Source organism: Lolium perenne, chromosome 4 (genome assembly GCF_019359855.2).
Source record: "Lolium perenne isolate Kyuss_39 chromosome 4, Kyuss_2.0, whole genome shotgun sequence".
Lineage (NCBI taxonomy): Eukaryota > Viridiplantae > Streptophyta > Magnoliopsida > Poales > Poaceae > Lolium > Lolium perenne.
In genome coordinates this window covers 176564550-176580243 of record NC_067247.2, presented here as the reverse complement: position 1 = coordinate 176580243, position 15694 = coordinate 176564550, and the positions used below count along the sequence as shown (strand labels likewise).

General features: G+C 44.4%; 1 protein-coding gene across 1 annotated transcript; it reads right to left on the bottom strand.

The window, feature by feature from the left end:
- Window positions 1–4279: 4279 nt before the first annotated feature.
- LOC127294596 (uncharacterized) lies at window positions 4280–11331 on the bottom strand. Its single transcript, XM_051324447.2, has 21 exons — window positions 11103–11331; window positions 10578–10750; window positions 10308–10478; window positions 9649–9759; window positions 9488–9565; window positions 8993–9183; window positions 8859–8919; window positions 8618–8692; window positions 8431–8508; window positions 8286–8348; window positions 8130–8213; window positions 7630–7787; window positions 7464–7503; window positions 7197–7337; window positions 6945–7064; window positions 6644–6862; window positions 6110–6283; window positions 5334–6015; window positions 5008–5201; window positions 4770–4914; window positions 4280–4672 (listed from the first exon to the last, which is right to left on the bottom strand). The coding sequence occupies exons 1-21, from the start codon at window positions 11272–11274 to the stop codon at window positions 4512–4514; spliced, it is 3291 nt and encodes a 1096-aa protein (XP_051180407.1). The 5' UTR covers window positions 11275–11331; the 3' UTR covers window positions 4280–4511.
- Window positions 11332–15694: the final 4363 nt, after the last annotated feature.

Sequence of the window (15694 nt, the reverse complement as noted above, 5' to 3'; positions counted from 1 at the left end):
ATGTATCAGATAAGCACACAAGAAACCCAGAAATCAATTGTACAGAATCTTGGTCCCTTTTGGTGTAAATTTTACCGGATTGGTTGGGGATTTCGAGATGTGTTGATCTTGGTGGGGATGGACTTCAGGTCTCCCATGAAATTTCTCCTTACCACCAGTGGGGATAGCTACTGTCGACCTGCTCGGCATGCTCCAGCGGCGACGACGACGACGACCACCTCCTCGCCGACGCGGTTGGTGGGAGCAGCCGGTGGTGGAGAAACGGAGGTGCGGCCGGCCTCTTCCAGCTCCTCGCCGCCGCCGGGAACGGGTCGGCACGACGGCATCGGAGGAACAGAGGGGTGTCCGCCACTTCCAGCTCGAGGCTCCACAACTCTGACCCTGAGGCTGGGCGGCGGAGTGGCATCCGTAGACAGGATGGATAGCGGGCCGGAGGGATAGGAGCACGGTCAGTGGCCTCGCCCGATGGCTCAGCTTCCATCTGGTGCTGGAATCCTTCTTGTTCAGCTCGAGTTTGGACAGGGGACTGGGAAAGAGGAGCAAGGGGCTGTGTACCGTACAGGAGAGGAGAAGGATACGGACGGGGCAATGTATTTTTTTTAAGGAAGACTAGTAAATTTGACCGTGCTTTGCACCGGGTTATTGAAATCCGGCTCCCTTATCCAAAATCTTATTTATTATGCAAAAATACCGCAAAGTTTTCTATTGTAGCATCTAGCCGATTCCGCATTTTGTCATCGATCATCGACTCATGGTCACCTTTTTTTTTTGAAAAGTCAACTCTAGATTTCTCTTTTGTAGTGATCAAAGAGTAGATTGAAACCTGAATCCATGGGTGCCTACCCGTGTGCGCAAAGTCTTTATATGAAAAATCGACACTATGTAAAAAGATAAATTTTGGTGCTAGAAATAATGCTTTTTGTGAGATATGTTTTCTCTTTTTTACACCGACCATATAAATATTATTTTTCGCAGAATGTATGGATGCACATAGATTACCAAAATGTACATGTAAATTTTTTTATTAAAATTTATTAACATTTAGAAATATATTTTTTGGTGGAAAGAGCATAATCACGTAGGAGTCGAATTAAAATATGCACTTATGTTGCACCTGGAGAAAATGATATTCTACGTCGTAGCCTGCACGCCCTGAGGACATACCCCATCGACTCCACATTCTCTGTTTCAATATGGAGGCAGCGATCCATCCGCGTGGCTACTTATCCTTCTTCCAACCCTTGCCAGGTCCAGATGGCCACCTGATCAAAACGTGTCTACATGAGGTCAACAGCGGGGGTTGGGGCGGGGAGCTGAATTAACTCTCTTAATAGATAATTTTGAGTAAACTTTATTGTTCACATAAATTTTGTTTCACGTAAAGTTCATTGAATGGAGCTTCAGTTGAGAAAATAGTGAGTTATGCGAATGTTTAGGTAGTTTATAACTGTGCAACACATGTAATGCACGCGCATAAAGCTAATATATACACAAAACGTGGACAGGGTTGAGACAGACTTCTTAGGATTTCCCCAATTTCATTATCCCTTGGCCATGTCTTGCATTATACATTTTGGTGTACTCCCTCCGACTGAAAAAAGATGGACGCGGAGATCGTGTTACGATAGGCAACACCAACATACATTCTCACGTTGATTAAATTCCATAGGATGTAGTATCAGTTTTATGTTTTAAGTAGTGTACTTTAAGAACATAATATCTCCAATAACTTTTTGTTCTTTTCAAAAATCAGAATTAGCACTGCGTTCCATTGCCCTTCCACGATCTGATTATTTTGTTTTTGCTAAAGGTGATGCATTATTCCCATGGTTTCACAATGATAGAAGTTGTTCGCTTGGCTGGACTGCTCCAGTTTAATCATGGGGTACCGGTTATACAGAGGATCAGTGGCACTGTGGGAGTAGCAGCTCGTGGATAACGACACCCGCACACGAACAAGCCAGGCAAAGAAAAAGGCAGAGCAGCAGCTCTTTTTACCTTAATCGAGGCAGGTCCAAGAGAGCATCTCGTGCAACGTCGACAAGTCGTGGCTCGCGGGTGCTCAGGGGCAGCCGGAGCTTCGGCGTCGGGGCGGTCGGCAACAGCAGTGAACAGCTCGAGGCAGCGTCACAGGGGACCGATTGGGGCAGAGCAGGTCACAGTGGACAGGTTGGGGCAAGACGGGCTCGAAGCACGGAGTTTGTCTCGGAGTCCACGGCCGGAGCTCGTGGCGGCTTTGATGGCAGCAGCTCACGGTGGCGAGTGGCGAGAACTCAAGAGGTTGGTGGCGGCCAAATCGGAAGGTGTCGGAGATAGGAGGTTCGGCCGCGAGATGGCCCAGAGCTCGAATGCGGAGAGATGAGCGGCGGCTGGTTTCGTTCCTCCCGCTGGAGGAGGGAGGCGGCACCGTCGCTGGAGATCAAGGTATGGTGGCCAGATGGGTAAGATGCAGATCGTGTTCTGTTGCGGGGTCGGGGCAAGGAGGACGGTCCGTCTGCTGCCAAAAAAGAAAAGGCTTGTTGGCCGTAGGGACGACACATGAACCGTTTTTTAACCAAGTGGTGGCAGGTGCTGTAATTAAAGCGAAAATTAGAGGTAAAAATAGACGGACCAACAATTATTAGGTATAGAGGTATAGATACGGAGCTGCGGGCACAAGAAGCAGAGCCGCGCGATGCCGTCCACGCGTGCAGTCGCACCGATGGTCGCACGCAGCGGGCACAGGCAAGCCGCGTCCGGTGTGCAGGCGCGGACCTTGGACCGAAATCCTGTAAATATGGGCTGAGGGGACTAAAAATGAGATTTAGGCTAACTTTTAATAGATAAATGGGCCAACTACCTGTAAATAATAGGAAGTTTCTTCATGGGCTGGGGGGGCAGCGGCCCACTTTGGCCTCCACTAAGGTCCGTCTCTGCCGGTGTGAGAATTTAAAACACCCAGATGATCACGATTGTGTATGGTGATGCCTTCGTGAAGTACTTTGAGGTCGTTGTGTCCCTTAAGCTGTGATAGCATGTTCACATATATCAAACGTTGTTGCCTATGCACAAAAAAAAATAGGAGAAAGAACAGAGCCATCAATTGTCCTTACAATTTGCTGAAGTGAATTCTCTAGATCAACTTTTTTCTGTATGCTACCAGCTGCACATAACATATAAATACAATTCAATTATTTGATGCACCTGTTATCGAAGAAGAAAATATTAGGGTGCAAAAGTTCAGGAATAAAACAGGACCTGCTGCGATTTCTATTATGATTAACTGTACCAGTTTTTGCAGGACTTACAATCTAGTTATGCCTTTGTTTAACCGAATAGCATGCTTATTAACCTTATGTGCCTAAGAGTGGACAAGTTTTCAGTAAATTGTTTACCAATGTTGTGGCCGTTATCCAGAAGCAGATGAACCGCTAGTAAATGGGCGAAAAATATACAAGCCTCACCGCAGGGGCGGAGACAGGGGGGGGCGAGCATGGGCGAGACCCCCAACGATCGGCCCCCCCTAACAATTTGTAGCGATACTAGCACTGGTATTCATACTGGAATCGGTACCTGCCTGTATAATTTGTACGTCCATTAGCACACATAGTAGTCTAAATCTCTTTACACCCAGCGGCTGAACGGACCAAGCCCATGAGCAAGTACAGAATGGCCTGTGACGCTTGGTCCTCATTGTAAATTAGATGGGTCTCTGCAAACAAGACCCTAGGTTCGATTCATACGAACTTCCTTTGGCGTTCAACTTGTTTGACAGACATCGCCTGGGGTCTGCCGGCCGCCGCCACTACGGCATTCACGAAGCCACCGGTCTGATCCTTGCAAGCCCCGTCGAGCCGCATCACCGTGACTGCATGACTGCTACTTACCCATTGCTCATACATGGCGGCTCGATCTGAAGAGCCTACAACCTCCTGACGCAGCTCACACGAGTCTCACATGACCTAGGTATCGTATACGAGTATGAGTATTTGCAAATTACTATTCTTTCGTGAAATTGAGTACAATTGGCACTTGTTTAGTATTTTTATTAGACTGATGCAAACTTTTACTAGTTAGGATAGGACTAGGAACTTTGGTGATAAATTGGAAGTTGAAAACATGCCAATTTGACATATATCAGTATAGTACCAATATACTTGATATACACGAACTCATGGTTAAACCACCGTAGGACTGGAAAAATTACCGATTACACATCTGGAGTGCCCCTATGTGGTAGTCGTCTTCGCCCCCCCCCCCCCCTATACTCAAATCCTGGCTCCGCCCCTGCCTCACCGGATGAAAACAATTGATAAATATTGCACCATCAAGTCATGGAACATAAAGAATGGCATTGTACATCCACCAATGTTAAGCAGAAACCCCAGTAACACACTGCAGTCCATCATCCTATCTACAAGCACAAAGAAGCGGCAGACAGTGTAAAACAAACAACAAACGGAATACAGCAGTGTCTCCAAAAACAAACATAGAAAACATATTTGGACAAGAAAGTCTGCACAAGTCTAACACTAAGTTTGTGGGTGAGCACGCAGCATCTGCTCAGATTCAGGAAACGTTTCGGCAATTCTCTCAATTAGATCATCTGGCAGACTCTGCGCTTGGAGGAGCGTGATATGTTTCTGCATCAGTGAAAGAACCACCTGTTTTATGTCCACTTCGTCCAGGTAACCTGCATTAGCATCAGAAGCAAATGCTCACCAAACAGATTTTTTAGGAAAATAGCAGAAGACAAAAATATTTTCTAGGCAGGTATCCGTGAAGCTTGCCTAATTCAATGTCCTGGGTTTCATCATCTATGTCTCCTTCCTCAACAACCTCAATTGACTCACTGGCAGCAGAAGCAGCAGCCGCGGCATATCTTGCAAGGAATTCCTCTTCCGTCTCTTCTCGCACATTGTCATCCTCCGAATCCTGATTGCGTGTTGTTCATTCATGATGTTCAAACAATGCCTTTGAGCATTCAGAGAGAACATAATAACACGATCATATCATATGGTCCCTTACCTCATCATCGTCATCAGTGTCTTCCTCCTCATCATCATCGTCATCTTCTACTTCATCATCATCATCCCCATCCTCTTGAACATCCTTCAGATGAATGCAGGACTCCATCAATGATATATAGCAGTCTTTCAGCACCTTGGTGCCACCCATGGAGAGGGCCAGCAGCCGCTCAATCACAGTTGCTAATGTTAGTACTGCATGATGATAGCAAGCAGTAATAAGATGGCACATCTTTCCAAGTCAACAAAGTGAGCATCAGCAAGACTAAAATCTTCTTTCTTCCAGGGGGGGAAAATACAATGGCCAGTAGATATACAGTTACTTACCAGCCAGTTTGATCTCAGATTCAGATGACAGCGCAGGAGCAAACGAGCTACTTGAGATTTGAGACAGAGCAGATGCCCATACTGTATAACCATTGCCATCATCCTTGCATAAAACTTGCTCAATAGCATCTGGATAGCAGATGTAGCATGAAGAAATGGCCAAGACTAGTGGCTTCCATATTCCAGCAGGGCTGTCAGATAAACCCTTAAAATAGGAGAATGCTGCTTCCCCAAAGGTAACAGCAAGTGTCATTCTACCATTTTCCGCTCCCAAGGAGAAATCTGCAGCATGCAATAGTGTATGGATGCATGAGCATGCCCTCCATGTTGCAGAAGGGTAAGCTGCAATGGCCCTGGTCACGAAGCTAGAAACCCGACCAATGATTGAACTTTGTGCACCATTTGCAGACTGAGAAGGAAGCATTTTCATGAAGAAACCAGAGGAGTCAAATCTTTGATGGAAACTGATAGCTTCTTTGATTGCATTGAAAACTCCCTGATCCTCCATTTCCTCCCAAGAATCCCAATAGGCAATGGTGTCAGCCCATATAGCTACTAACTCAAAGACTTTCAAATGTGTGATTTCTTCAACAGAAGTAATAGACCTCATGATGAATTCGAGCAAAAAAGAAGCCTCATTTACACAAGACGCTGGTGGCAATTCAGAATCTAATGTCAACTCCTGAAATAAACATCAGCAACCAGTCAGAGAGATTTTATTGCACGACTACCTGCGCACAACAATAGAAAACTCGATACTCAATTTGGCAACATACCATCTGTTCAACAGGCAACAGCCAAGCTTTTTGTAATACTATTGACAAAGTTTGAGCAATGGCAGTCTGGCCTATTTGCCACTCCCTCTTCTCGTGTTCCTTGTTTTCATCTGGTGCAGAGCTATCCCAAGCTTGAACCATCGCTACCAGTGCAGCAAAACCCTGTTCAGCCACCTAAAACAATATATAAAAAATGTACCTAGTTAGAGCTATTAGGAATTTTTTCTCTAGGAATTAGATAATGAGGAATATTAAAGACAAAGTGGGATCGTTAAAAGAACAGACGTCCATGCCAACATGTACTATCTAAAGGGAAAAAGGGAAATTCCAAATAAAGTTTCTAGAATAATGGTTATATGTACATTGTATAAAAAGGACACTGGATGAACTTAGTTTCCAATTCTTGAGATCCACTGTTTCAACAAGTGTATGAATGTAGTAACTGTGGATACTATGAACATGTGCAATAGTGAAATGTACTGTTTGTAGACAGCATGGAAGTATTGACCGCAGAAGAGAATGATGCAATATTACCTGAGGCCATGGATCTGGTACAGGGGACAGAAGATTCATTATTATATTGGCAATGTTAGACACAGTTCCAGGAATGTGAGGCAGAACTTTCTCTTCGCCAGCCTCAACTACTGTTCCCAGAAGCTGAAACAAAAGAGCGGATTCATTTTCATCCTCAGCACTTAGCCTTTTCACAACAACTTGCAAAAGGGCAACCCAGTCAGGTGAAGAATAACCGTTCTGCAAAGGCACAAAGGACTGTCAGTGGCATATTTACAGGCAGCAAATAGACTCTGTTGATAATTAAGCGTCAAAATCTTACCTCAATAAGTTCTGCAATAGCACCAGAAGCAGAAGCACGAACCGGATAACAAGTTAAGTCCTCAGCATCTTCCATGCTCAATGCCTTCATTAAGGAATTATAAATATCCGTGCTCATAGCCTACAGATAAGCAAAAGGGCATCAGAAATCAAATACATGATGGTACAACAAATTATAAAGTGATGAAGCCTGATGCGCTGACTAGCCGCTCCTACAACATGATAAAAATATGGAAGCAAAGAAAGGATGTACCTCTGGTAGGCACGGCGCAAGCTGTCCAATAATCCAGTTTGCCGTAGATATCAAATATGGATTGCACTGATCTAAGTAATACAATGGAAGAATCCGATTCCTGATCAAAGTAGCCGTCAAATCTTTCTTCTCAGTCAGAAACTGTAAAATGGTTAATGAATCAATAACTAATCTAATTTAACTTCAGAAAATAAGGGAACCCCTGGGTGTGTCCCTCATATGGAAAAAAAAAGTTCAGAAATCTTTTGAGGGATGTAACAGTCTTACATCTTGAAGGCCTCCATATGCCATTAGAACGCCAAAATAGCTGAAATGAATGACAGCACAGTGACTATACAATAGCAGCTCAAATAGTCTACAGTCCACATGTACGCACGAAGCACATATATGTCTGGACAGGGTCAAAATGAACATTCGTGAGATCTTGTCTTACTTCTGCACTGCCTTTGATGATGCATCTTCTCCATGAGAAGGTACAGGAAATTTTGACAGGAATGGGATGACCAATAGGTCCCCAATAGAGCTTCCTCCTTTTCCTTTGTTTTTTTCACCCTTCTTGCGTTTGGAAGCAGCAGATACAACTGGCGGACCCTGAAACAAGAAAATGTGATAGTAAATGAGTAGGCACCTACGCAAGTCTCGTTTTAATTCATTTATTTCCCTGGATCCACAGGAAACAGAAAAATGTGCGTAAACTTGGTAGCTTGTGCAATGTGCATGCAGACACTAAAAGCATTTAAAATTTATATGTATGCAGGAAATGATATTTGAAGATACTGAACTGCCTTGTAATTATCTATTGCAAGGAAATGTACAAGGAATCAACCTAATGATATAAATTCATGAAGTATTATAACTCTAAATGTAAAAATGGCCTGCTGCGCCTAAAATTGATACTATGTGCATGAGTGCACTATGAAAAAAAAATACAACCTTCGAGAGGGCTATGACACCAAGTAAATTGATGGCACTTTTCCGAGCAGTAAATAAATCCTCAGCCCATCCTGAAATATCATCCTGCCAACACCTTTATCAGCCAAACAACATGAACACAAGAGATAAACTAGCATTATGAAATCATGTACTTACAAGTTCAGAGGGGAGGTTCTTTCGCATATACTCGTCAGTATCCTCCTCCCAGTCAGCTATATCCTATGTACATACATAAAGTTTAACCAAAATAAGTACATATTAGGAAGGTGTTATTTATCAACAAAAAAAATAGGGAGCCAACCTTCTCATTTAATGCTAATGCTGGAAGAATTGCTGAATCCAGAAGTGAAGAAAAATGGGGTGAAACAAGTCGCCATCCCTGCAAACAAGAGAGTACATGGCCATCAAGTTCAAACATTTTAATTACCAAAAAAGAAAAGAACATTTCAATTCAGACTATGTGCTCAAACTAACTGGTGTATACTTACAGGGCCTGTCTCCAAAACACGAGAAATAACGTCGAATGATAATGAAAAAATGCGGTCCGAGAGAGAATTGAGTTTCTGCAACCATTATCAGTCAAAATCTTAGCACATAATAATTAATAATGATTATAATGCCCATCACAGCATATTCTACGTTCTGGCATGAGTCAGTGTGTAAAGGTCCATAATGATTGAGCTTCAGCACATTGTACAAATAACATGACTTCAAAACTATAGAACTTACACTTAAATGAATGCTTTGCTTTGATAGTTTGGTTACGCAGTTGACAATATGTGGCATCTCTCTGAAAACAATGGAGAGTAAGCATTCAGGGAAATATACTAGAAAAGAATAACAGCAGAGAATAAAGTACATACTTATCAGCATGTTTCCGGTGACGAGTAACAAGTGTGCAAAATATAATGAGACATCTTTTTGCAATCTTGAGCCTTGTTGTATCTGCATCTTCAGGAGGACTGTTGAAGTCCAATGAATCTAGTAGACGGAACATGTCTTTGCAAAAGGAAGGTAAAATCTGCTTCACCCCAGATGGCATGTATGACCTCACCTGTAGGAGAACCATAATTTAGACACACGCTATAGGAAGTTAACAACCATGATTGACAAAAAAGAAGTCTATATTCCGAAGACAGTGTAAGTATACTGAGAGGCAAGATCATCACTGGAAAGAAAAAGAATAAAATCAGTATGTGTGGCATTCCAAATTGCCTACACACAAAAGAAGTATTGTTTTGACCTTTTTTAAACAAATATACTACAAGCTGATTGTTCAGCCCAGTCCTTCATTTCATGCGTCTTGAGCATGTGATATCTATACTGTTAATACGTAACAAAAACAAAACAGGGCTTACAGTGAAATACATGCATTTGCATGTGATAAGCAGGAGCTGCTCATATTCCAATTTATTTCCATCGTGTGATGACAGAACCTGTTGCATAAACCATAAATTGTTCAACAAAGATGAAGATGTGTATAATCTTTGGAGAAAATCATAGTACATTAGTACAGGACCTTGTCAGCAAAGTGGTGGAATGTCACTTGCAGTGGTACAAGAATCTCAGCTGCTATTTGCTCCAACTGATCCGGAACAGGCTCATTTACAACTTTTGGGTTCAAAAAATACTGCAAAATAAACACAGTTACGAAAGAAACATACATCTCATTGAATTTGAATTCCTTTTTACGCCACTGTTGCATAGCGTGTGTTAAATTAAATCGCATTATAATTATTCTAGCTAAAATAGATCTGTATGGGACTCAACTCTCAAGAAGGAGTTGATATTCCATACATTCATGCTGATGAGTATAGAACCGATACAGATGAAATAGTAAGTATCCTCTAATAAACTGGAATAATGAACAATGAGTGTATGCAATTTGAACAGTGCATCCCAGAGAAAATAAGTTCTTATAAGTTAACACAAGAGAGTCCTTAACTTTATGTTTTTTATTAATTACACAGATAAGCTAGGCACGGTAATCAGCAATTCTGAAACAAGAAAGTTTTAGTTGTTTAGAATGTGAGGGCCGGTATATTCTGAACTAAGAGCCAATGTGCATTCTTCTGGAGAGAAACACACAGGGTAAGAAGTTGGTTTTCAGAAACATGCCAGATGTATCCAAGTGCATGCAAATGCGCGTAATATTAGTCCTTGAAAACTGAAATATACCTGGAAGGGTCGAACAGTGGAATGAAGAACTGTGAGAGCATTAATGGTTTTCCATTCAGGATGGTGGCCTGGACTAATTGCATCGCTGCTCTGGATCACCAGCTTCAATTGAGGCACAAGTTGAGGCCATGAATTCTCCTTGGCAAAATCTTTCTCCGCGACTTGGCGGAACTGCCATTAATAAACCATAACAGCATAAGTAACTAGAAAATAGCATTACTGTCGATGCAGCATGTAATATTTAGAGATACTGGGCACAACTGGGCCTACAATTTCAATCAGCACTCGAAGAATCGCAGGTTCAACTCGAAGCAGAGCCTGTGCGAGCTGGTCGCGAAACTCCACATAGAGAGCAGAAGACGATAGCCCCCCTTCCATGTTGCGCCGGGCGAAATTCTTTAAGTATGTTGCTGCAGCGATTCGTGTCCCTTGATCACCATCCCCTACAGCCACAATTAGAACAATCCGAATACAGTGAATTAACTCGCTCTGCAGCTAAAGGGGGCTTATTGCATCAGCAGTGTGACAAACGTGCAGCACTAATTCCTCGAGGGAAAAGGCTTTATTGCTTCCCACGAAATTCCACTGGGAAAACAATATCCCTGAATCAAGCGCCTAGAAATGGAATTTTTTTCGAAAAGGGGAGCTAAGCCCCGGCCTCTGCATTGAACTGATGCACACAGCCTATAAATGGATGCTGCCGCTAAAACTCCCAGCAGCAGCTTCCGTAAAATCGCACGCAACTAAGCTTGCACGAGGGCACAGGAGTTACTGGAGTGGTAGGAGGCAGGGTACCTGCGGCGACGGCGAGGACGGCGATGGGGAAGCGGGGGTCGCCGGCGGCAGAGATCCCATCAAGACCGGCAGTGGCAGCGTCCACGGACGCCTTGTCAGCGCTGAGAGTGGCGGCGAGGAGCCGCCGGAGCTCATCGCCGGCGGCGGCGGGGTGGGCGGCGTCGACCTCCATTGAGCAAAGCAAACCCTAGGAAGTTTTTTCTTCTCTCTCATTTGGGCTCTTCCCGCCTTTTGACCAAGGGATATAAGAGAAGGGAAGGAATATGGCGGGAAAAGTTCCTTCTACAGAAACGAACACAAGACCATTCTAAAAGACAAAAGACAAACACTCTTATTTGGATTTTCTTATTTTGGCAAAGGTGAGCACTGAGCGTCCCCCGGGGGATTAGAAATCTGATCCCCCGGGTCCCCAGCCGTTAGATCGGTCTGTTTGGGTAGTTTTGGGCCGTTTGATCAAAGCATCATCCCACTTTCCCGCTTTTGCTACCATGATGTACCAAAGTAGCAAAAAACAGTTCAATTGTAGCAAACTCTATTTTCACCTAAAATCCCACTTTTGCTTCCATAAAAGCACCATTGTAGCAAAACTGACCCAATTGTAGCAAAAAGGTTCACCCCTAAAAAAATACAGAGCTCGCCTGAGACTCGCCGGAGACCGCCGGAGATCTCGCCGGAGATCACGTAGCAAAAACGTTACGCTATTGTAGCAAAAATAATCTGCCAATGTAGCAAAAGCGACCTCATTGGAGACATCGCTGGTGACGTCGTCGGAGACCTCGCCGGAAAACCTCGTCGGAGAATGGGTAGCAAAAAATATATACTATAGTAGCAACAATATAGAAGAAAAGTAGCAAAATACAAAGGACGGTTGTAGCATCCCCGCCTGTGCCTTAGTAGCGCAAGGCACCTACACAATGGTAGCAGCTGCCCCATGGCTTGGCGAAGCTTGATGATGGGGGGCGACGCAGAGGAACAGGAGGGAGGGGCGGAGTAGGAGGGGCCACGCGCGGCGGCCGCCGCCGCGGAGGAGAACGAAGCCGACGCACACGGAGGGCGGCGCTGGGATGGCCTTCATCTCCGGCCCGTAGCTAGCAGGGGGCGCAACAGCCATGGCATACCCTCGCATATGTCGTCGCCCAGGACCACCGCGGCCATGGCCGAAGGTCTGCTCGGTGGCGGCTGCAGGGCGGTGGCCTGAGGCTGCGCGGAGGACCGGCCGTCGGTGACTGGTAGAGGGGCGACGCGGGTGGAGGCGGTGGGTCGTGGGGAATTTCGGGAGAAGATGAAATCAGGGTGGGGTGAGAAGGAAAGCCACGTTGGACACGCGGCAGACGTGGGAGGCGGAGGACGGCGCGTCTGATCCCCCGGGGGATTGTAAGCGTTTCCCTTTGGCAAAATCAAACAACTTTTGTTAGACAACAAAACCTAACAACTTTTTCTAGAGAGCAAAATCAAACAACTTTTGTTAGACAGCAAAATCAAACAACTTTTTCTGATTGAGCTGGAAGAGGTTTGATAGTCTATATATCAAGTCCAGACATCTCGCGTCGTCACGACTGGGTGACATGAGCGCTGCCTTTGACCCCCACCTCCCGGCTTGATCCTCGTTTGATCTGCAACCGTCGTCGCCGGAGGACGCCGCCGGTGAAGCCCGTGTTGCTGATGGCGATGGCGGGGATCCGTTTTGCCTCCCTCAAGCGACGACCTAGGTCCGGCGGCGAGGATAGTGACCATGGTATGTGGCTGTGTGGCGATCTCATCTGCGACATGTCTTTTGCGACAACCTGGGGTTGGATACGGGTTCAAAACTGCGACGCGGCATGATGATCTCTGTTGTGTTCAGCCTCAAAGTGTCACCATGGAGACAACGACGATCTGGAGCTAGCAACAGGATTGTAACCACATCGTGTTCGGCCATGGCGATCTCGACTGTGAGAAGATCTATGTCGCGGCAACAACTCCTTTGGTGGTGTTGTGTCCTAATCGCAATAAGCAACCTAGCAACGAGGCCCCTATGTAATAAGTATGATATGGTGGCTTTGGTTCGGTGTGGATTGGGTGATGTCGCTCCGCACTGCGCATCAAAGAGTGTCTCCTCGCAGTGGAACAGTGATGTGGATCAGGATGTGCTCGACGGTTTTCCTCTACCTACTGCCGATCAATGTGGTGGTTGACGAGTTCCTAATTTCCCTACCGGTGGATATCACGGATTGGCAGATGATGCTCCTTGACCTCTGGATTGGATCAAATTCGGTCGTACATGTCCACAAACATCAGCCCGTGTGGCTTAAAGTGGACGTGTCGCGAAGCTCCACTTTTCATCTACACCATGGAAGATGTTGTTAGCGGCATCTGTGTCACGTTTTCATGGTGTTGAAAGAGGTGGGGAATGTTATGGCAGCTACGGTTGGAATACCAAAAGTCTTGATGGTTCATGTCGAGTTCGTAATTGCAAAGTAGGCGAAGACATGGTCGACATTGCTTCACAGGCTGTCGTGCGAATATGGCTGAGTGACTTATCAGCGGGGTCTTATTTTTCTCTTTCTTTGTTTCTTTCTTTTATCTTTTTGGCTGTGTGCATTCTTAATGTATCGACTATTTCCACAATATGTTGATGCAGAGGCTGGATGTAATTCGTATCTTCGTGATATTAATATATTTCCCTTGTCAAAAAAATATCAAGTCCAAATCGATGTGAGATCTGATTGGAGTGTTGGCTACCGCAATTGTGGAAGTTTTTTCATCAACATGGTGATATATGGCCCACTTCATGTTTGGGATGAAAACTTTTGTTTGACCTTTTATTGGTTGACCCCAGCAACACGGAATTTGCGTTGTTACCTTGATGGAGGTGTCGGATACAGAGACAAGGGGGTGAGAAGAAGCTACTCTCCCTATGCTTTTGATTTTAATTGAAAGATTAGCCATGATAGCTCCTTGTTTAAGCTAATTTAGCTAGCTTAGCCAAATTCAATTGAGATCTCACAATGCTTTTCCCCCATCCTGATATAGGCATGCCTATGAGGTATGTCACATATATACCCATGGTTTACTATTATAGCCGAAGGCCCATGGACTCGAAGCATTGGAGGTCCAGGAGATTGGAGATGTTCGGATCAGGAAAGTATATTTATTATGGACATTTGTATTAATATCGGGAAAGGCCCAGTGTGGCCCGAAAGATTGTACTTGTACGACACGTTGTAATCCTCGGTTTCTCCTCCTATATAAAGGGGACGCTGAGGTCGAAAGAATGATCGAATCATTGTAACCCTAGCCACCGTAATATTGAGTTGAACAGCTTTGTTTGGCTGAAACCTTCGAGATCTACTTGCCCTCTACTTTCTACGAAATCCTAAGTCTACAATCTGTAGTCATTGATGAGTTAATCCCTCATCACACCCCACCATTGAGCTTGGATTTTGTATCCATCCCTAGAAGGTGTCATCTTCTTGCTCGCGTGCTGGTATTTATTGGTTGGTATCAACATCGAGGATGAAAATCCTTGTCCTAATTGTCGTAGAAGGACATGGCGACAACAACGGGAGGGCATGTTTCCCTTCACATAATCTTATAATGTAATGGTTATGTTGTAGTTGCATGCGTTATGTATTCTTCTTGTTGATGTGTTTTGCCTCGTTGCCTTACATCATCAACTCTAATAAAACAATGGTTGCATGGACAAATTTAATCAACCTCCTTTTCAAAAGATAAAACACAAGCTCGAAGCGGGACTTTTCTTTCATGTAATTATTTTTTCTTTTTGGATGTGTGCATCCATATTGCCATTAGGTCACTACGTTGTTGCAGAGATAAGGTGTAATTGGTATATTCGTGATATTAAAATATTTCCTTTATCGAAAATAAATAAAGAAAACTACATTGATTCGGCCACAGTTTGGAATGATGGAAAAAAGATGCACGCAAACGAAAATCATGGCTCGATTGGGTGGGCTACGGTGATGAACTAGAGACGGTTTAATGGGGAACGATCTTGGAGTAACCAGGGTATCTCTAAGCAACAATTGACTGGAGGTTGTAAACAGCCACAAAAGAAACTTGGACCGATTTTTAGTTATATTATGGATGGGATTAAGCACAATTGTAAAAGTTTTGAGGAAGGTGTCTTCAAGCACGAGGGAGGGGAACAATGGTGAGGGCACATGTTGTTGCTGGAAATGTTGTTTATCATCATTTCGATCATTGAGTATGGCTAACCGAGCCGTGTAAACATTTTTATCGACCTTTCTTTTATATGTCTACATGCGGGTGATGTAGACAATAAGACAGATGCAATTTATTTATAAAAGAAAACTAGGTGTATTTGTGCTAGTTTAATTTGGTAGTTTGATTTGGTTGTGTGTGCGCGGTTATCCAGAGAGCGCACTGACGTGGGCATTACCCTTCGGGTAACCGACATTGACCTATCCTGTACAATCTAACTGGAGGCCCATGAAGGTACTCGATGGCAAGGCGGGCCACCTGCATGGCGCAGCAGAAGATTCCTTGGCGGACAAGACAAGGAAGGAGCCGAACAAGGAAAGTTTAGAGCTAGGACTACTGTAAACCTAGTCGTACTCGGTTAGACCTCT